Genomic DNA, 20,653 nt, shown 5'->3' with positions numbered 1-20,653 from the left:
AAGGGTCCTGGGCACTGAAGGATGAATAGGGGTTTGCCGGGTGGAAGTGCGTGCAGTGTGCCTTCCAGGAGGCGGAGCCCCTTCCATGAGTAGTGCCTGTGGGTTGAGGGAGTTCTGTGTGGGTGTGTGACCCTAGTTGGGCCTGGGGTGTTGGGGAGTGGGGAGGGGGAGGCGGCCGGAGTCAGCGGGGGGCCAGGTCACAGACCTGGAGGGTGTGGTAAGGAGCTTTGGGAGGACAGTAGCGAGGGAGGAAGGTGCTCACTCTAGTCATGGTCTGAAGGGTGGACTGGAGGCCAGGCCTGGCCAAGGGGAGGCTGGTATGCGAGCACAGACCTGAATAGCAGGGCTGGGGTCCTGGACAGCTGGGTGCGGGGGGGTAGCTCAGGGCACCCTGGGACCCGGGAGCCATCCCCACGCCATGCAGGGGTTAGGAATGGCTCGTAGGACAGGCATCCAGGACTCAGGCCAAGAAGGGAGAGAGGGTGTTCCAGGGGGTGAGGAAGACAAGCAGACCAAGGGGCTTCACTGTCCCCACAGGAAACCAGCGTCCCTGAGGAGCTGCTGGTGACTGTGGTGAAGCCGGGGCTGCCCACCCTGGCTGACCTGTACGTGCTCCTTCCCGCTCCCAGGCCCACAAGGAAGAGGAGCCTCTCAAGTGATAAGGTATGTCCTGCGGCCACTGGACCCAGCACAGCCCAGGGCTCGGGTCATTCACAACAAGCAGGAACGTCTCAGTGGCTTACGGCACACAGGCCTCTTTCTGGCTGCATCACAGGCTGACTCAGGGTGGCTGGCCCTCTTCCACCTGTGGCTACGCCCTCTGGAAGTCATGCAGCCTCTAAGGTCACTGTGGCAGAGGTAGTCGGGAGAGGGCACAGGCTGGACCACCTCCTGAGGGGGACTCACTCACTTCCTCTCCCATATCGTTGGCTGGAGATGGTCACATGGCCCCAGCCTGACTGCCAGGAGCACTGGGAAATGTGGGTAAGCACTGTCGGGAAGACACCCAAGGGCGTGGGTTCCAGGACCGAGCAGAACTCGGCCCCCATGCAGTTAGCAAATGTCTTCATTACATAGGAGAACTTCTAAACCACCCTCATGGTGGGGATAAAAGACCTGCCATGTGACAGGTGTGGGAAGGGGACACAAAGATGAACCAGAATCTCTTCACACCCACTAGGGTGGCTAAAATTAAAAAGCAGACAATTCCAAGTGTTGTCATGGAAGCGGAGAAATCAGAACCTCTCACGCTGCTGCTGGAAAAGGTTCAGCTGCTGTGCAAAACAGGCTGGAAGCTCCTCAGTAAATTACACCTAGAGTTACCGTACGACCCAGTACGTCCACTTCCGGGTATATACCCAAGAGAAACAAAAATATACGTCCACAGTTCATGGAGTCATGGTGAGGTGACTCGTCATAGCCACAAAGTGCTCATCAGGTGATGAGTGAAGAAACAAAGCCCAGTCCAACCTTACAATGGAATATTCTTTGACCACCAAAAGGAATGAAGCCCTTGACACTCCTGAAAGCACGGATGAACCTTGAAAACGTGATGCTAAGGGAAAGAGGCCAGTGGCAAAAGACTAGGAAATGCCCTGAGCAGGCAACTCTGGAGAGACAGACAGAAATGGGTGTCACCAGGGGCTGGGGGAGGGTGCGTGGGGATTGAGTGCTAAGGCTAGGGGGATTCTTTGGGAGAGGATGAAAATGTGCAGAAATTAGATAGTGGCAATGCTCGCACAACTTTGGGAATATACTAAAATGCCTTAAATTGTATACTTTAAAAGCGTAAAACCAGGCACGGTGGCTCACGCCTGTAATCCCAGCACTTTGGGAGGCTGAGGCGAGAGGATCACAAGGTCAGGAGATCAAGACCATCCTGGCTAACACAGTGAAACCCCATCTCTACTGGGAAAAAAAAAAAAAAAAAAAGATTAGCCAGGGATGATGGCATGCTCCTGTAGTCCCAGCTACTTGGGAGGCTGAGGCAGGAGTATCGCTTGAACTCAGGAGGCAGAGGCTGCAGTGAGCCAAGATTGAGCCATTGCACTTCAGTCTGGGTGACAAAGTGAGACTCCATCTCAAAAAAAAAAAAAAAGAAGTACATGTTACTATCAGTTTCTAAAAATGAACCAGAAGCTCACATAGCCTGCACTGGTCGTGGAGAGCGATGCTCACTCAGGTGATCTGGAAGGCGTAGCCAGCCCACGGGAAGGGCAGTGCACATCCCATTTTACAGATGAGAGCAGGGAGGCTTGGTGAGGGCCCCAGTGAGGAAGGGCCAGAGGCAGTCAAATAGCAGAGGTGCTTCTAGATGCTAACCACAAGCTATCTGGAAAGGAAATCGAGAAAACAATCCTGCTAGCAGTAGCATCAAACATTAAAAGTAAAATAAACTACTTAGGAAAAAAGTGAACCAAGGAAGTGAAAACCTTGTGCACTGAAAACCAGAAAACACCAAGGAAAGAATGCCAAGACACAAATCAATAGAAAGACATCCTGTGCTCATGGATTAGAAGAATTTATATTATTAAGATGTCCATGCTGCCTAAAGTGATCCACGGATTTAATACAATGTCCATCAAAATTTCAATGATGTTTTTCACAGAAATAGAAGAAACATTCTAAACTTTGTATGGAACCACAAAAGGCCTGAAATAGCCAAAGCCATTTTGAGCAAAAAAAAAAAAAAAAAAAAGCTGGAAACATCACACTCCCCGACTTCAAAATGCACTACAAAGTTACAGTAATCCAAACAGCATGGTACTGGCATAAAAACAGACACATAGACCCATGCAACAGAACAGAGAGCCCAGAAAGAAATCCATACATGTATGGTCAGCTGATTTTCAATGAAGTTGTCAAGGAGACACGATGGAGAAAAGAGAGTCCCTTCCATAAATGCTGTTGGGAAACTGAATATCCACATCCAGAAAGATGCAGTTAGATTCTTACATCCTCTACGAAAGCCAACTCGAAGTGGATTAAAGACAAGTATAAGACCTGAAACTATAAAAACACTGAAGGAAAACATAGTGAAAAACTATGCATCAGTCTGGCCAATGCTGTTTTAGGTATGACCCCAAAAGTACCTGCAGCAAAAGCAAAAATCGACAAATGGGATGATATCGAACCAAAAGACTTTTTCACAGCCAGAGAAACAGTCGGCAGAGTGAAGTGAAGACCCACAGAACTGGAGAAAAGATCCATAAAGCATACCTCTGACAAGGGGTTCACACCTCCAGCCAGGAAACAAGTGACCCGATGGAAATTTAGGCAAAGGAGCCAAGTAGACCCTCCTCAAAGGGTGACACACAAATGGCCAACAGGTATGTGAGAAAACGTGCTCCACGTCTAGAATCATCAGGGAAATGCTCATCAAAGCCACGGCGAGACGGGCCTCACCCCTGTTAGAATGGCTGTTGAGAGCGGACCAGCGCTGTGGAAGGCGGCCGGGTCTCCAGCCCCGCCCAGCCCTGGGTGATGACTGACGCTCAGACCCAGGAAGGAGTGAGAGGGGCCTGGAGGAAGCCCTCCTGTGCACCAGGCACCTCAGCACTTGTCATGTCATGCAGACCCCAGAGGAGGATGCCCATGGCCCACAAGGCTGGCTGCCTTCTGGCCACCACCCTCTCCAGCCATAGATGCCCCCACCCTGGATCCCTTACCCCGCAAGCCAGCGACATGCCCTGGGATATCCCTCCCTCAGGTAGTGGGTCTGATTCACCTGTCCTGCCCTGTCTCATTCTCTTCTTGGTCTTCCACCTCCAGGAAGCCTTCCCTGACCATCCCTGGGGGATGGAGCCCCCTGGAGCACCCCTGCCTTTCCCCAACTTGACACACTCCATGGCCTGCGTCCCTTTTACATTCCCAACTAAAACAAGAGTTTGTGAAGGGCAGAGCCATGTCTGTGTCACCTTTGTGTCCCATCCATGGTTCTTGGTGAAAGTTCCCTGGTGGGTGATTATTCTCATGGTACACAGAGGCTCAGCGAGGCCAGGTGGCCTGCCCCAGCCCCATGGCTCCAGAGGGTCCAAGCAGGACTCACACCCGTCCACCCAACTCTCCCATCCCCCACTGGTGGATCCCAGGGCCACTCCCCAGCTCTCCCCACCGAATCCCCATCACTCTCCCCTCCCCTCTGGTGGATCCCAGCAGACCGTGCTTGCCTCCCCCCATGGAGGACCCCCGCCTCACGCTCTCCATCAGAGGAGAGCCCTTCTTCCCCTTACCCCACCCCCCATGGAGGACCCCCTCACTCCCCTCCTAGAGAAAGACTCCATCTCCCCCCTTCTGGTGGAGGACCCTCTCACTACCCCGCCAGGTGAAGGACCCCCCCATGGAGGTCCCCATCACTCCGCCCCCCAAGTGGAAGCCCCTCTCACTGTCCCCTCTTGGTGGAGGACCCTCTCTCTCCCACCTCACTGTCCCCTCTGTGCTTGCAGAGGCTCGCTGCCATCCAGCAGGTGCTGAACGCTCAGAAGATCAGCTTCCTCCTGCGAGGTGGGGTCCGCGTCCTGGTGGCGCTGCGGGACACAGGTACAGGTGAGCCGCCGGGAGCACCCCAGCAGAGTGGGCGGAGGAGGCATCCAGGCCCTGGAGAAGGCATGTCCCTGCAGGGCCCTCGGGCAGATGGCCAGCACCCCCTCCTGGTGGGTGTTCACCTCTGAGGGAACCGAGAACCCACCCGGGTCAGACCCAGGGCCCCGCTCTCCGGCAGAGTCCCCATGGAGCACGGCTCTTACCTGACACCCACGCTCTGGGTCGCGGGTGACCTCTGCCCCTTCCCTGCCCCAGGGGGCTGTCTCCTCGGTCATCGGTCACCCTTTCCCCTTTGGGGCAAAAGCTGAAGCTGAAGAACTTTTCTGTGTTCTGTAAAGACACTGTGCCCTTGAGACTTGGCAGGTTCGCCCATGCCAGCATCAACATAGCGAGGAGCTCTGCCCGCAGCCCCCATTCCCTGCCAGAGCCAGGTAGAGGGCAGAGACCTCAAGGTCACACAGGTAGCACTCTTGATCTTTTACGGCCTCTGGCCCTTCTCAGCCACATCAGGAGCACCAGGCACGGGCATGGAGGCTGGGGCACGGACAGGCAGGGGACGGGCCAGGTATGGGCGGCACCTGTGGCCCTCCGCTGACCAGCACTTTGCTTGCAGGCGCGCAGCGGCTGGGCGGCGGCGGCGGCTACTGGGCGGTGGTGGTGCTGTTCGTCATCGGGCTCTTCGCGGCGGGAGCGTTCATCCTCTACAAGTTCAAAAGGCAAGGCCCTTGGTGCCCTCGCCTGCTGGGCTCTGATCACGGGGCGGCCAGGCCAGCTCACTCAGGCCGCTCTGGAAAGGGCCCCAGCAGGGCCTCAGAAGGGCGTGGTGGGAGTTCGTGCCTGTGGGGGGCTGCAGGGGGCGGGGCCGCTCCGTACCACCTGCAGGGTTCCCGGAAGAGATGGCCACCACCACTCCCAACCCAGCAAGCACGCCCACCCCCTCCTCACTCTGCCCAGGACATTCCGGCCATCCTCCCGTTCAGCTCCACCCACCCAGCAGGGAAGACACTGCCCATCTCACAGATGAGGAAAGCGGGCTCAGAGAGGTGAAGCCACGTGCCCAAGGTCACACAGACGGCCAGCCTCAGAGCTGGGACCTGACCCCGGCCCACCCTTATCCCAAGCTTCCTCTGCTGCCCGCCAGTCCCTTCCCTCCCCTCGAGAGTGCTTGAGAGCTACAGAACTTCCTGCCAGGCGCTCCCACTTGGGGGGGCTTGTGCCGAGGCTGGAGTAGGGCAGCAAGGACAGCATCTGTTTATCGGAAGGGGCTTTTGTACCTCTCTTTCCTTCTGAGGCTGTTCCCTGTCTATGAAATGGGTGTGATCCCCCATGCTGGGACGCGTCTTGGCCACCCTGCAGGGGTTGGACAACCGGAAGTTCCCTGGACATTAGACCTGGAATGAGCAAGGTGACCCAGTGGCATCACCAGACTCCTTCCCTGCAAACGCAGCTTCCAGATTTGGCCCTGTGGCTTCTCCCCGGCCTGCTGGTTCAGCTCTGGGGGCCTCAGTCTCCCCATTGGGATCAGCCTTGAGGACGGTCAAAGGCTATAGCTCACCCTTTCCTTTTTGGCTTATTTGGAGCCTAGAGCCCTTCCCTGACACCAAGCCCCAGCCCCTACTCCTGCCCCTGGTCGCGCTGTCTCTGATGCAGTGGTCTCTGTGGGTCTTTCGAGTCATAGTTTTATGTGTGCCGCATGCTGCAGGCTGGCCCGCACTGGGACACAGCGCTGACTGGGAGTGCATCCAGGAGCTCCTCACCTGCCTTGTTACTCAGTTCCACCCGAAGGGGCAGCCTGAGGCACTCAGAGCTGGACTGGAGAATCTGGGAGGACTTCCCTGAGGAAGTGACTGCTGGTGGGGATCCTGAAGGATGAATAGGAGTTTGTGAGGCAAAGAAGTAGAATAGGGTCCGGGCTGTGGTCTTTCTTAATTTTCAAACTCAGAGAGGCACTGGCTTCCCAAGACATTCATCCAGGGGTTCCACAGGCATTGCAGATTTGAATCAAACCCGGCATCCTCTTCCCCCAAACCTGGTGCTGAGCAAATGCCACTGTCCTCTGCCAGGTGCCCAGGCCAGGAATCCCACCTCCTTCCCATGTGCTCCCCCCGCCTGGCCTGTATCCCACGGCCACTACAGGTGGGGTTTGTCACAGCAAGGAGGTGGCAGGGGTGGCCTTCAAGGCCGGGCTTTCAGGTTCTGAAACCAGGCCCCTCCCTGCTCTGGAAACAGAAGCAGCTTAAAGTTGGTGCTGACGAACCCCAGGGTCTGTGAGTCCAAGCTCTGGAGTTGAGTGTATTGGGCATGGGCAGAATCGCCCCCCTCAAAGACCCCTCCCTTGAGTGGTGTGTCTTCAGACAAGATTGGGTGTGTTCGAGGTGGTATGGCCGTAGACATGCTGCGTCTTCAGATAAACGAGGGATGCACTTGACCCTTTTGAGAGACAGGTGCACACTCCCTCTGCCCATGCGGGCGTTTCTGGATGGCCTTTAGATGCGCCAGGCTGGGCATCTTCTTGTCTGACGGAGAGCTGCAGGACATTTTGTTTCTGATGTGGGGCCGGGGACCCGGTGACTTCCATTTGGAGGGACTGCCCTCGGCCTCAAGGCTCTGATTTCCTCCCTGTGCCCTGCCTGTCCCTGGGCCCAGTCCCAGGCCATTCCAGCCCCACAAGGGACTTAGCCTGCAGAGGGTGCGACACCTGCCCAGAAACACACAGGTGCCTCCCAGGGAAGGGGCTGCCCTGCTCCCCGCCCCAGTCGCTGTCACGCTCCCCGTCCCACCTTGGCAGGCCCATCTTCAGTCTGTTCAAAATGCTGCAGCCTTCAAATCCTGAAGGAGAGCCGCAGAGAGGCCAAAGGACAGGCAGCTGCCAGCTTCCTCACGGGACAAGCCTGGGATGGTAACGGCAGAAAAGGCATCAAACTGGCTGGCCACAGGCACGTCAGGGAAAAGGCTGGTGGGAGCCATCAGAGTGTCTGGCTGCCGCTCGCAGATGGTCAGGGACCTGGACACCGTGGTTGCTGCCCCGAGGCAACCCCAGGAGCAGGGAAGCCCCCTCTGGGCACTTTTCCCCAGGCCAATGTGACAAGACCCCAGCCAGCTCTGTCCCTTCTGGGCCTCTGCCCAAGCACCTTTCACACGGGGCTGCAAGGGCTGCAGGGTGGCCCCGCACAGTGGCTGAGGACAGGGTCAGTCTCAGAGACCTGGGCCACGCCCCTGCCCTGCTGCTGACTGGCTCCGTGGCTCAGGGAGTCCCTTTTCCTGAGCCTCAGTTTCCCCATCTGTAAAAGAAGACTCAGAAGAAGGAGTGGTGAGGAGGGGAGAAGGGGAAGAGGGGGAGGAGGAGGAGAAAGGAAGAGCGAGAGCGCCGGGCGCGGTGGCTCACACCTGTAATGCCAGCACCTTGGGAGGCCGAGGTGGGCGGATCATGAGATCAGGAGTTCAAGACCATCCTGGCCAACATGGTGAAACCCCATCTCTACTAAAAATACAAAAATCAACCAGGTATGATGGCTCATATCTCCCAGCTACTTGGGAGGCTGAGGCAGGGGAATTGCTTGAATCTGGGAGGCGGAGGTTGCAATGAACCAAGATCACGTCACTGCACTCCAGCCTGGGCGACAGAGCAAGACTCTGTCTCAAAAAAAAAACAAGGGAAGGAAGAAGGGGCTGCGGACGCGGGAGCGGGCCCTCTCGGGCAGGCGTTCTGCTCTGGCTTGTCTTGCATTGCCTCTGCAGAGGGTTCTGAGCGGCCCGAGCCCTGCAGGGGAGGTCGGCAGCACGCTGCCTCCCGAGAGCCGTGCTGGAGATGGCCGCAGCGGCCAGCCTCAGCGCTCCGCACGCCCCCTGAACATCAGCTTCATCAGAGCTTGACCCAGGCACCCGGAGAGAGGCAGTTAGAGAGGCGCTCGCTGCCCCAGGAGGAGAAGGCAGGCCTGGCCTATCGGGGCCGACACAGGGAGGCTGTGGCAGGGATGGAACTGTGGCCTCTGTGGGTGACACTTTTCCCCATTCTTCAGGCCACCTGGGGGCCTGACTGTGGTGTCCACGAATGCCCCAGATTCATCGTCCACAGTATGAAGAGTCTGCAAGGACCCTGGCTCGCCTCACACCTGGAGGCGGGGGAGGGAGGAGGGGAGGAGGGAACAGAGGCGAGGACCTTGAGGGGTCCGAGAAGCTGCCCGAGGAGGCGAGGGTGCACGTGGCCTCCCGGCACCAGGCTCTCACTCATTCAGGTCGTGCCTCTGGGGAGGTGGGGGGCGTGGCCATGGAGCACAGCTATGGGAGCGGCTGCGTCCCCCACCCCAGCGGCTCCAGGAGCTCCACTGGAGGGGAGCAGCCGAGCAGCGCCCCGCTTAGCCCCAGGGCCTGAGGCTTTGGGCTCTGGTGTGGCCTGCGCACTCAGGAGCTCCCAACTTGCTCATGGGCTGGGCTGGGTGGCGCTGACAACCCAGGCAAGGCCCACGGCCACATGTCCCAGGGCCCGGCAGGGGCTTGGCCGTCCTCTCAAGGCTCTAGACGGAGGGGCCAGGGCTGCTTGGAGCACTTACATCCAGTGGTGATGCGTTGCAGCCTGGAGGTGACACTGGCCACCTTCTGTCACCCTCAGAGCTAGTCACAGGGCCCGCCCCATCCTGCCAGCAACAGGTTTCCAGAGGGCTGGCGGGGTTCATCAGCTGCAGCTGAGAAAGGCCCCTCTCCCAGAGTCTCCGTCCCCTCATCTGTGAAATAGGACTCTGAGCCCTGGGTTTCGATTGGACTAAGTGGGGTGTCGCACATGAAGGAACCTGGCCCAGCGCGGGTCCTGGGCCCAGTCCCAGTGGAGGCGGAGGGGCTGTGCCCAGACTCTCCCTTTCCTGGCTGGGAAATCAAGGACAGCACTGCCCCAGGATGCCTGGAAGGCGCTCAGCAAGCGTCTCCTGGAGCTGGGCAGGCTCATGCCTCCTGCGGGAATGTGTGCCCAGCCGGGTGGCAGGGTGGCCAGGCGCGGGGGGCAGGGTAAAGGATCTAATGCCCTCTCCCTGAAACGCACCCTCGCTTCACTTGTCGGGGAGACGAACAGGTACCCAGTGATCATCCGACGTGTCAGGGCAGAGGGAACCCCAGGGCCGAAGGAGCACACAGGGGGGAGGGCTTCCTGGAGGAACCGGCTTTGCGCAGAGATGGGGTCGGAGGCAAGACTTGGGGCTGGGGTAGGGGCGTCTGGAGTGCTGTGGGCTCCCGTGCACCGCGCTCGGTGTGGACGGGCACCCAGCGGAAGGCTCTGGGGGCAGGTGGCCTGGGACGCAGCCCAAGCTGAGCCGCCCTCACCTCTGTCCAGCAGGAAACGGCCCGGCAGGACCGTGTATGCCCAAATGCACAATGAGAAGGAGCAGGAGATGACCAGCCCCGTGAGCCACAGTGAGGACGTCCAGGGCGCCGTCCAGGGTGAGGAGTTTATAGATGATGATCTCGACTCGCAGACTCTAGGTAACGCCCGCCCCAAACCCACCCCGCCCTCCCACAGGCCACCCCACTGAGCCGCCGGGGCCAGCGAAACGCTCGGGACCCTGGCCCAGCAGACCTGGCCGGTGGGTCAGCCGGGTTCGCTGCGTCCCCTCCATCTGACGAGGGGTGACGGGACCTCCCAGGGCTACCCGCAGAGATGAAATGGGGGCCTGTGGAAGCTGAGGGCCCCATGCCTGGCAACGAGCAAACAGCCCCAGGCAGTCCCATCGAGGCAGGGAAAGGACAGGAAACGGGGCTGGCTTTAAAGGAAGCCCAGCTCTGGCCTAGGACAGCGGGGGCCTTTCCCCCACAGCCGCTCCCTCAGCACTCCCCATGTTCCCTTCGCCACAGCGGTGATTTAGGGAGCATCCCACACATGGACACGTGGCACCGCACTTCACAGTTTACAAAGCATTTCCACTGATGCGATCTCCTTCACTCCTGGCCATGCCTGGCAAACAGAAGTCCAGTCAAGTCATCTATGGCGGCAGGACACACCGCCCACCTCAGTGGCACAGCATCATTTAAGGCCGTTTTCTCTGCTGGCGTCTGGGAACTGACAGGGCTCGGCTGGGCCTTTTTCCGTCAGGGTCTCTCATGAGGTTCCAGTCACTGGCTGGTGCAGCAGTCCTCTCAAGGCTGCCTCCCTCCGATGTCACACAGTTAATGCCGGCAGTCAGCTAACCCCTCACTGGGGCCATCCACCAGGACACCTGCACAAGGTCTCGCTATGTGGCTTGGGCTTCCTCCCAGCATGGCAGCTGACTTCCAAGAACATGTGGAGGCGGTGGCCGGGTAGGAGCTGCACCCGCTTCAGAGCCTGGCCTTGAAATCCTGCCCTGTCACTTGTGTCTTGCCCTGTCCACATTTTAGGGGAGGGGCACAGACTGCACCCCTCAGCTGCAGTCCGAGCATGATGCCATCTACCACCACGGGTCCTGCAGCTCTTCCTCTGGATGAGGGGAAACCGAGGCCCAGGAGGCTCTGAGACCTGCCAGAGGGCTGGGAGCCTGGGCCGCCAGGGCATGGCACCAGCCCTGCTTGCTGTGTCGGGCAAGTGCAGCCGGCAGCCGGGCTGGGCGGGCACTTTCCATGCCCATCTCAGCAGCGGAGCAGGTGGGCTCTTCCCTAGGGCTGTGGACGTGAAAGTGCAGGGAGACGGACTGTCCTTGCCCAAGGTCACAGCTAGTGGGGGACGGAGCTGGAACTCACATCTCAGCAGACCCCAGGGACCCGGCTTCTCCCCTATGGTCCATGTTCTCTCTTAACAATCCCCGTCCGGGCCTGATTTTATGGTGATGTTGGCACACACCTCTCACCGTTGCTGGGGGTTCCGCTGAAGCTTCTGGAGCTGAGGACAGAACACAGGAAGCCACCGAGGTCTCGGCACGACCAGCTGCTGCCATTGTAGCACTGATTATCCGGCTTTGAGCGTCACTCACACCCTGCATCCAGGACGTCCTCAGAACAGGAATGGCGTAAACCTCTGTCCCCACTTCACAGATTCTTGAAAGTGAGGCTCACAGAAAAAAAGTTGCTCACCCAGGCCCCAGCCAGCCAGACCCCGGCCAGTCAGACCCCAAAGCCTGTGACCTTCATGCTCTCCTGAGAGGGGTCGGGGCAGCTGGATGGATGGGCTGCCCCTTTCTGCCTCCCCTGCGCTCTCTGCAGCCCCTCACCAGGCCTGTCTGCCCCAACCTCGGCGGGGGTCCCTGGTCCCCGCCATCACCAGCGCAGGTGTGCTTCTCATGGCGCCACATGCCTGTAACCTTGGAAACATCACAAGGGTGGTATATTTCACTGAGCACCGACTCTGTGTCAGGCCCCAGCTCAGTGTCCCCCAGGCCCCTCTGACTCCCCTGAGGTACTCGCCGACATTGTGTCCACTGCACAGATGAGAAGGCTGAAGCTCAGAGCCATTAGTCAGCCTCCCCAGGTCACTTAGTGAGTGGCAACAGGTGGAGCAGGCTCAAGCCTGACTCAGTGGCTGCACAGCTGTGTGTCCTCCGAGGGCCGCCAGCTGCGGGCGAGTGTCTAAAGACCCCTCCACTGGTCTTGCTCCTGCCGGGGCAGGAGGTGGTCTTGGGGCTCCCCCTCCTGCAGGTGGCATCACCCCCACCCTCACCCCTGTGATGGAGGCAGGTGTGAAGCCCTGAAAGAACCCAGACCTCAGGAAGATAGGGCCCCACTCTTGGCACCCAAAGGCTCTTTGCTTCCAAGCCCCTAAAGAGCAATCCTGGCAGGGTAATGAGATCTGTGCAGCCAAGCCCTTGGTCCGCGTGGCCTCGCCAGCACACCAGCCGACTTGCCCGTCTGACCCACCACAGTCCTGTGAGGGGTGCGGTTGACCCTCACGTTAGAGATGACAGAGCCAAGGCCCAGCCAGGTGAAGGATGGGCGAGGACTCGGGTGTGGCCAGGCTGTGCCTCTGGGGCTCCCAGCCGTGTCTCCTGGTGCCCTTGAGGCAGGGCAGCTCTGGATCCCGGGCCCTCGTCTCCTAACCAGTCCCCACCCGGGACACCGGGCTCACCCCTTGGCTCTGACGTCCCTATGCCCCCCTCTCTCCCACTCTCGGCTCCCAGGGCCTCACCACTCCACGCACTGCAGCACCCACTGCCAGGAGGGGGCGCAGCCTCAGCCCCTCTGGCACCCTCTTGCTGCTGATGCTGGGGGCGACCCCCAGGCAGGTCAGTGGACGCAGCGGGTGTGGGGCGGCCTGGGCCTCACCTCTCAGGCCCTCTGGGACCCACTGCTTGTGATGGCGCCGGGACAGCCCACTCCTCAGGCACCACCTAGGAACCGTGGAGACCCCCCCTGCACCTGCACAGACCGAAGGAACCCAGGGATGCCCACTGCACGTTGGCTCCAGGCGCTGGCCAAGGCCACCACCGTGTCCCCATGGCCCCGTCCCAGCCCCGGCGGAGGGCGTGCGCTCATGGGGCCTGCGTCTTTTCTGTTTCCTAGGCAACCACTCGGGCGTGGTCCTGAGCATCCACTCCCGAGAGATGCACAGCTACCTGGTGAGCTGATGCGCGGCCGCCCAGCAGCCGTCATTTCCCCCGCGGAGGGCACAGAACCACCGGCGAGGCCGGCGGCCGGACTGATGGCCCTCGGAGACCTGCGGAAAGCCCCCTCCCCAAGTCGCCCCCACGCCTGGCGACAGGCACCACCCCCTCTGATAAGTCCAAGCCCCCCCAGGCCCACGGGGACCCACGGGACCCCCCTGACATGGCCCCGCCCCTATGGGACACCAGGCCTGACTTGGGCAGGTTCTGTTCCCAGACCCCACACACGGCCACCCCACATGCTGTTGCTCAGCCTGAGGCCTGACTTCTCTGGGCTGAGGCTGGTCGTCCTGGAGCCTGCCCAGTACCGTGGGCTGCGAGAGCCACGGACCCGCTCAGACATGGCCCGGCGGGCTCCCTCCCCGCAGACGCTGGGGCCTCCCTGACCGCGCTTTCTTCCTCACACCCATCCTCGTGGCCACCCGGTCCCTCTGTGGGATCCCTGAGCCAGCTCCTCCCAACTCCACCCTGTAGGCCCCCAGTGCCCTCCGCCTGGAAGCTGCAGCTCCGTCAATGTCTCTCTAGGTAGCTGTGGGCAGTGTGGGGGGGTGTCTCACTCTCCATCTTTATGGCCAGTGGTAGCCGCTGGGGTCGCTCTGTCAGAGCCCCATACTCGGGAGCCCCCTTCCCTGAGTGTCCAGGGCGCCTGCTCTAGAGCCCCAAGGGGCAACCGCTCTCCCTGGTTCTCCCCAGGGCAGAGGGGGTGGGGTGGGCACAGGGCCCAGTGCCCGTGGCTCCTCGCCCTCACTCCTGCCAGCAAGCAGCACCCTCCCACAGGCTTCTCCCACCTGATGGCTCCTCTCCCACTGGGGCTGGAGCCCCCAGAAAGGTGGATGGTGGAGACGGCTCCAACGCACGCGTTTCTGAGTTTTCTGCACTTCCGTATAGACGGAGGGACCCGGGTAGAAAGCAAGCTAGGAGAGGGAGGCTAAGAATGACGGGGCTGGAAGGGCCGTCACGGTGCCCCTCGTTTTCAAGAAGGGGAAACTGAGGCCCAGGGAGGAGAGTGACTTTCACAAGGTCACAGCAAGATCACGGCAGAGGTGGCCCCGGACCCAGCCCTCTGTGCCCCAGTGCCATGGGATCTCCACACCCACCACCCCCCCCACAGTTTCCTAGAATCAGGGATGTTAGTGTAAGTCTACACATGGGAATTTACAGGGGGTGGGGGGTCACCTTTTGCCTTGAAATTCGAAGTCAGTAGCCCAGTATCCCCTTCCTCCTCCTCCCTCCTCCCCCTCCTCTCTGGCAGGGCTCCCTCTCTCAGGGGAGAACGCCAGAGCCAAGACTGGTGATGCCAAGGCTGGTGACATGCTGGCTGGGGGCGAATCCAAATGAAGGTGCAGATACCCTCCTGTGCACCACGTCTGAGCTTGGGGACATGAACCCATTTTCCCTAGAAAAGAAACATGGCCCATTAGAGGGGGGAGCCCGGGGTGAATCTTCATGCCCAAAATAGTGCCCGGTGGGGAGGAGGCGCCTGCTTCTTGTTGAGTAAATGACCTGTGGAGACTGGAGCCTCATGTCCCTGGGTTGGGGGGTGTCCGAGACCACAGGGACAAGGGGAGCACCCTGGGTCACGCAGGAGTGGAGCTGTCCCCTCTCTCGCCACCTGCCCCTCAGACCCAAAGCTCCCTCCCCACCTGCCTGCCCACCTGCGGCTTCTGGGCAGCCCCCAACCCCAGAGGCCACCCTGCAAGTTGTCATCAAGGTCCTGCTGGAGATGGGATCCACGGCGGGGGGCCATGACTCCGGGACCTTGCCACAGCCCCCACTCCTCTGCTGGCCATCTGTAGGGGTGCCGCTGTGGGGGCTTTTGTCCTGCCGGCCACCCCCCCACACACACACCTATCCCTGGCCAGCAGCCCACCTGCAAGCGTCAGGCACACAGGGACAGACACGGCGAGCACAGCCCAGGCCCGGGGCCCACGAGCAGCATGGACCCCTGGGAACGGCCCTCCCCCTTAGCTCACAGTGCCTGCAGCAGCCACGCTAGGCCTCTGGCCCTCCTTGACCACTCCATTTAATTCTCTCTGCTGTTTGGGTAGGGTTTTCCCCTTTAGTTATTTGTGGTTTTCCTGTATTTTATGTTAATATTTCTATTAAGAACATTTTGGGCAAGTGGACCCAAGCCACTGGGAAGGAAGTGGCGTCTGGTAGAGCCTGATGCCTCCCGTCCGCGCACGGCGGAGATCCGTGCGCAGGCCCATGGCTGTCCCTGGCCGTAAATTCCGAGGGTCTGCAAAGGTGACGTTCAGGTAGACATGGGGGCCTGGGAACGAGGCCGTCAGCTCCCGTGCACAGAACAAAGAGGCAATGCATTCCTTCTCATTTTTCCTTTTTAAAAATCGATGAATCATTTGTGATGCTTTTAACAAAGATTAAATGAATTTGATCAACTTTTGCCTTATTGTGAAGATACTTCCCTTGCTTCCCTGAATGCACGCGGGCACATACATAGGCCCCTAGGATCTTGGTCCCAAAGACGGGGTGGCTGAGGGCCTCGTGCCAGGAACAAGGAGCAGGCTCGGCACGGGGGGACGTCACAGGAGGCTGCACGTGGCGGTGGCTTCAAAGTACTGCCGCCCCCAGGCAGCTCTCAAGCACTTGCACACACGCTGGCCTGTTCGGTCCCTCAAGGCCGGCAGAGGGGAACCAGAAGCGTTGGCCAATTTTCCAGAAGGGAAGCAGAGACCCCTGGGGGCTTGAGGGCATGTGTGCAGCACAGCCCCCTTCCGAGGGGATTCCCTTATTTCTGAACTGCCATTTGCTTTAGTCTTTGAGGTGACAGAAGGAGGCATGGACTCCTCTATCCCAGTGGATGCTCCAGACTCAGAAACTGCGTTCACTATAGCTAGCAACTGAGCGTCCACACCTTCTCTGAAACATCAACTGTAATAGCTGGAAACGAACACTCTCTTCTCACTCGTCTTACATGGTTAGAGAGAGATTGATGAACGTACTTTACAGATGCGTTCGCATTTGCTAACTGGTCCCCAAGCCGTTTCTGGAAAGAACGAGTTTGCAATTGCCTAGTGACTGCTCTGCGGGGGAGAGCTGGCAAGGGGCTGACGGCGGACGCCCTGGCATGCGGAGAGCTACTGCTCTGAGGAGGCCTTTCCCCTGCCACAGACATCCCCAGATATGTCCAGCTTGCACATGCAACGTTCACGTGAAAGTTTTTTCAGAGCTGTAATAAAACGAGGCATTCTTTTCACAGCAGGTGATGATGATTCTGTTTCTGACTTGCACCCAAGTCAGTACAGGGTGGGGGGAGCAGGGATGCGCCCCCACGTGTGACCACTGAACCATGTCCAGTTGGGGGGGAATGAAATAGACCCACTAAGGTGGGGTAAAGTGGCACCTCTCATGTACGTGCGCACGCGCACGCACACACACACACACACACCCCTCCTTCTCTGGGTCATGGCATGTTCTTGTGGAGTAGAAACTGTGGTTTTCAACATCAACGTCCTCAAAACTTCCTGCCGGGTCTCATGCCTGTTTGAATTTGTGCCAGGCTCTGGGCTGGGCTCTGGGCCCGGGGCAGCAAATGAATGCAGCCAGGCCCCTGGACTTTGAAGGAGACTCAGGTTGGGTGAGGTGGACGATGACTGCACAGCTCAACCAGGGAGGACCCGGCCCAGCTAAAAATCCGCAGTTCAAAGCCATGGTGGAGCTTGGCGCAGGGGGACTGCAGGTGCTGGTGAGAAGAGCAGAGGAGCCGGATGTCCAGGGCTGGTCCAGTGCAAAGGCCAGCCCAGGGGGGTGTGCGTGTGCTTGTGCGTGTGACCAGGGACAGAGAGAGAGTGTGAACACAGCAGTGCACCTCGGAGCCCTTTGCATGTGGCCATTGTATTCCCTTGTGCTGACTGCCAGGACTCAGGGAGGAAGTGAGAATCTGTCAGACCCCGTTTGACGATTTCCATTCCCACTTCAGTGCGCCAGGCCCTGTCCGTGTCTTCTCCCTGGGAAAAGCTACTGAGTGTGGTGAAAGCTTCATGCTCCCACAGCATCCATCTGGAAGCTTTTGCTGGAATGATCTGGCAGCAGGCAGCTGTGTAGACGACAGAAAGGCCCACAATAGAGCTAATGAAGATGTCACCTGTTCGGATGACCGAGCTAACCGGGGCGTCACCTGTTTGAATGACAGAGCTAACGGGGGCATCACCTGCTCAGATGACCGAGCCAATGGGGGTGTCACCTGTTCCGGTGACTGAGCTAACAGGGGTGTCACCTGTTTGGATGACCAAGCTAACGGGAGCATCACCTGTTAGGGTGACCAAGCTAACGGGGATGTCGCCTGTTCCAGTGACCGAGCTAATGGGGGTGTCACCTATTCCAGTGACCGAGCTAACAAGGGCATCACCGGTTAGGGTGACCGAGCTAATGGGGGCATCACCTGTTGCAGTGACGGAGCTAATGGAGGTGTCATCTGTTCCAGTGACTGAGCTAACAGGGGCGTCACCTCTTCCGGTGACCGAGCTAACAGGGGCATCACTTGTTAGGGTGACCGAGCTAATGGGGGACATCACTTGTTAGGGTGACCGAGCTAACGAGGGTGTCACCTGTTTCTGTGACCGAGCTAACGGGGGTGTCACCTGTTAGGGTGACCGAGCTAACGGGGGCATCACCTTGTTCTGGTAACCGAGCTAACGGGGGCATCACCTGTTCCGGTGACGGAGCTAACGGGGGGCGTCACCTGTGACCGACCTAACAGGGGCATCACCTGTTTGGATGACCGAGCTAACAGGGGCATCACCTGTTAGGGTGACCGAGCTAACGGGGTGCGTCACCTGTTAGGGTGACCGAGCTAATGGGGACGTCACCTGTTCCGGTGACCGGCCTAACAGGGGCATCACCCGTTCCAGTGACGGAGCTAACAGGGGCGTCACCTGTTAGGGTGACTGAGCTAACGGGGGCATCACCTGTTCCGGTGACCGAGCTAACGGGGGCGTCACCTGTTCGGGTGACTGAGCTAACAGGGGCATCACCTGTTCTGGTGACCGAGCTAACAGGGGCGTCACCTGTTCGGGTGACCAAGCTAACGGGGGCATCACCTGTTTGGATGACCGAGCTAACAGGGGCGTCACCTGTTAGGATGACCGAGCTAACAGGGGCATCACCTGTTCCAGTGACCAAGCTAATGGGGCGTCACCTGTTCCAGTGACAGAGCTAATGGGGGTGTCACCTGTTAGGGTGACCGAGCTAACAGGGGCATCACCTGTTCCAGTGACTGAGCTAACGGGGGCGTCACCTGTTCCAGTGACGGAGCTAACAGGGGTGTCACCTGTTCCGGTGACGGAGCTAATGGGGGTGTCACCTGTTTGGATGACCGAGCTAACGGGGGCATCACCTGTTAGGATGACGGAGCTAATGGAGGTGTCATCTGTTCCAGTGACTGAGCTAATGGGGGCGTCACCTCTTCCGGTGACCGAGCTAATGGGGCATCACTTGTTAGGGTGACTGAGCTAACGGGGGCGTCACCTGTTTGGGTGACCGAGATAACGGGGGCATCACCTGTTCCAGTGACAGAGCTAACGGGGGGGGTCACCTGTTCCAGTGACGGAGCTAACAGGGGTGTCACCTGTTTGGATGACCGAGCTAACAGAAGCGTCACCTGTTCCGGTGACCAAGCTAATGGGGGTGTCACCTGTTCCGGTGACAGAGCTAATGGGGGCATCACCTGTTCCAGTGACCGAGCTAACGGGGGCGTCACCTGTTCCGATAATCAAGCTAACAGGGGTGTCACCTGTTTGGATGACCGACCTAACAGGGGCATCACTTGTTCCGGTGACCGAGCTAACGGGGGCGTCACCTGTTAGGGTGACTGAGCTAACGGGGGCATCACCTGTTCCAGTGACCAAGCTAACGGGGGCGTCACCTGTTCCAGTGACCGAGCTAACGGGGGGCGTCACCTGTTCCAGTGACCGAGCTAATGGGGGCGTCACCTGTTTGGGTGACCGAGCTAACGGGGGCATCACCTGTTAGGATGACGGAGCTAATGGGGGCGTCACCTGTTTGGATGGTGGCAGCAAAGCATGCCCATTGCTCTGCGATGGAAACCCGCCACACGCCACTGTTTGACCTCCTCTCCAACCTGAGCTTCATGCGGACAGGGCAGGTACAAGCAGCCGGGTCACAGATGAGGAGACCACGGCACCCCGGTGTCTGAGAAGGGAGCAACAACTTTTAACTAAAATGTGAGGCATCGCTTGAAAGCTCCAGCTAATCCCCAAATTCTAGGTAGCCTTGAATTTAGTGTCCAGAGTCATTTGAGAAACAACTAATCTCAACGGAACAGGAAGAAAGATGGAATGTCACGGACACATCGTGTCGTGAAGACAAAAACCGCTCATCTCAGTGATCTGACATGCTCATTCCTTTGGTTCAGTGGGGGAAAGAGAAATGGCTGATGGTGGAGGACTCCAGTCACCAATCAGCGGCTGCTCCCAAGGCCTCCTTACAGCAGGGCAGTTGGCCACCAGGGCTGTCCGGTGGCTCTCGGGAAAGGGGCATTCTGTGTGCCCAGCAGGCCCAGAGAAGGGCAGCAACCTCATTTCTCAGTCATGTGGCCCCAGAGGCCCCTTTCTGTGGCACACCCTCCAGAGGACGCCCCAGTAGCTCCAGCCCCAGCATGCAGGGACATGCCCCCAGAAGGTACTGTGGGGACATTGCTTCCGAAGCTGCTGTCAGGACCAGCACCTGTTCCCATGGGGATTTGTGCAAAGTCGGGACTGGTGGCCCAGAGGATGTGGCCCTTGGCATCTGGAGCCACTGGCACTCCCGGTGATGCCTGGGACTTTCCCCCGTCCAAGACACACAATGTCACCGAGCACCAACACAAGGCGAGGCCACTCCAGGATCAAGATGAGTCAAGACAAAAGTGAGACCCCTGTGCCATCAGACCACACAGGAGCATTGTCCAACCCCCAGAAACGTGTAGACGCCTCTCCCTGGCTGAGATGGTGAGGGCTGCTGTGTCTCTGGCTCCTGCCTCCCCTGAGGCACCCCTCCCTCTAGAGAAGATTGATTGAGACACCTGATCCTAGCATGACCCCGCTCCTCACAGCCCTCAATCCAGAGCCGAGCCTGGCTTCCTTGAGTCCTGATCCAAATCACCTCCCACTGCCCACACCTGACAATCAGGCCCTTCTAACCACTCTGAGAAGCCCAGGTTCACTCGCGGCACTGCGTGATAACCCAGCTTGCTCAGCTACAGGTGAGCTCTGGGGTTCCAGGCTGGGGGGCACTGGCAGAGTCCTTTTTTAGTGGGGCAGGGTGGCACTGGGGAGGAACCAGTGTCTGCACACGGGCAGTACAGACCCCTCAGCAGGAGCCCATGCCAGTCCGAGCTCAGTTCCAACAAAAGCGGAGAGACACAGCCACCCTCCAGCCACTCCTGCACTCGCGGGGCGGGGGAGTCTCTGACTTCTCCACCTGTCCCAGCCACACCCAGCTTCCTTAGGCAGGAAAACGTGGCATGAGCCTGGGGCTGCTGGAATGATTGGCAGGTGCTGTCGTTTCCAACGGGGCTCGGTGGCACTGGCACCTCACAG

The 20,653-nt window shown here is 59.1% G+C and overlaps 1 protein-coding gene across 7 annotated transcripts in view; it reads left to right on the top strand.

The window, feature by feature from the left end:
• The window catches only part of SORCS2 (sortilin related VPS10 domain containing receptor 2), a 556,267-nt gene extending 540,773 nt beyond the window's left edge, over positions 1–15,494 (top strand). For 2 of the 7 annotated variants that reach the window (XM_074395857.1, XM_074395854.1), the window contains exons 23-27: positions 538–663; positions 4,446–4,545; positions 5,156–5,258; positions 9,866–10,011; positions 12,994–15,494. In XM_074395857.1, coding sequence (XP_074251958.1) covers positions 538–663; positions 4,446–4,545; positions 5,156–5,258; positions 9,866–10,011; positions 12,994–13,058 — 540 coding nt within the window. In that variant the 3' untranslated portion in view covers positions 13,059–15,494. Of the gene's footprint in view, positions 1–537; positions 664–4,445; positions 4,546–5,155; positions 5,259–9,862; positions 10,012–12,993 lie in introns of all 7 variants that reach the window. The other 5 variants (XM_074395856.1, XM_074395853.1, XM_074395858.1 and 2 more) reach the window with 3 other exon arrangements.
• The last annotated feature ends 5,159 nt before the right edge of the window (positions 15,495–20,653 follow it).

This window comes from Saimiri boliviensis, chromosome 3, assembly GCF_048565385.1.
Source record: "Saimiri boliviensis isolate mSaiBol1 chromosome 3, mSaiBol1.pri, whole genome shotgun sequence".
Taxonomy (NCBI): Eukaryota; Metazoa; Chordata; class Mammalia; order Primates; family Cebidae; genus Saimiri; species Saimiri boliviensis.
The sequence above is the reverse complement of the archived record's forward strand: the minus strand, read 5'-3'. Positions and strand labels throughout refer to the sequence as shown.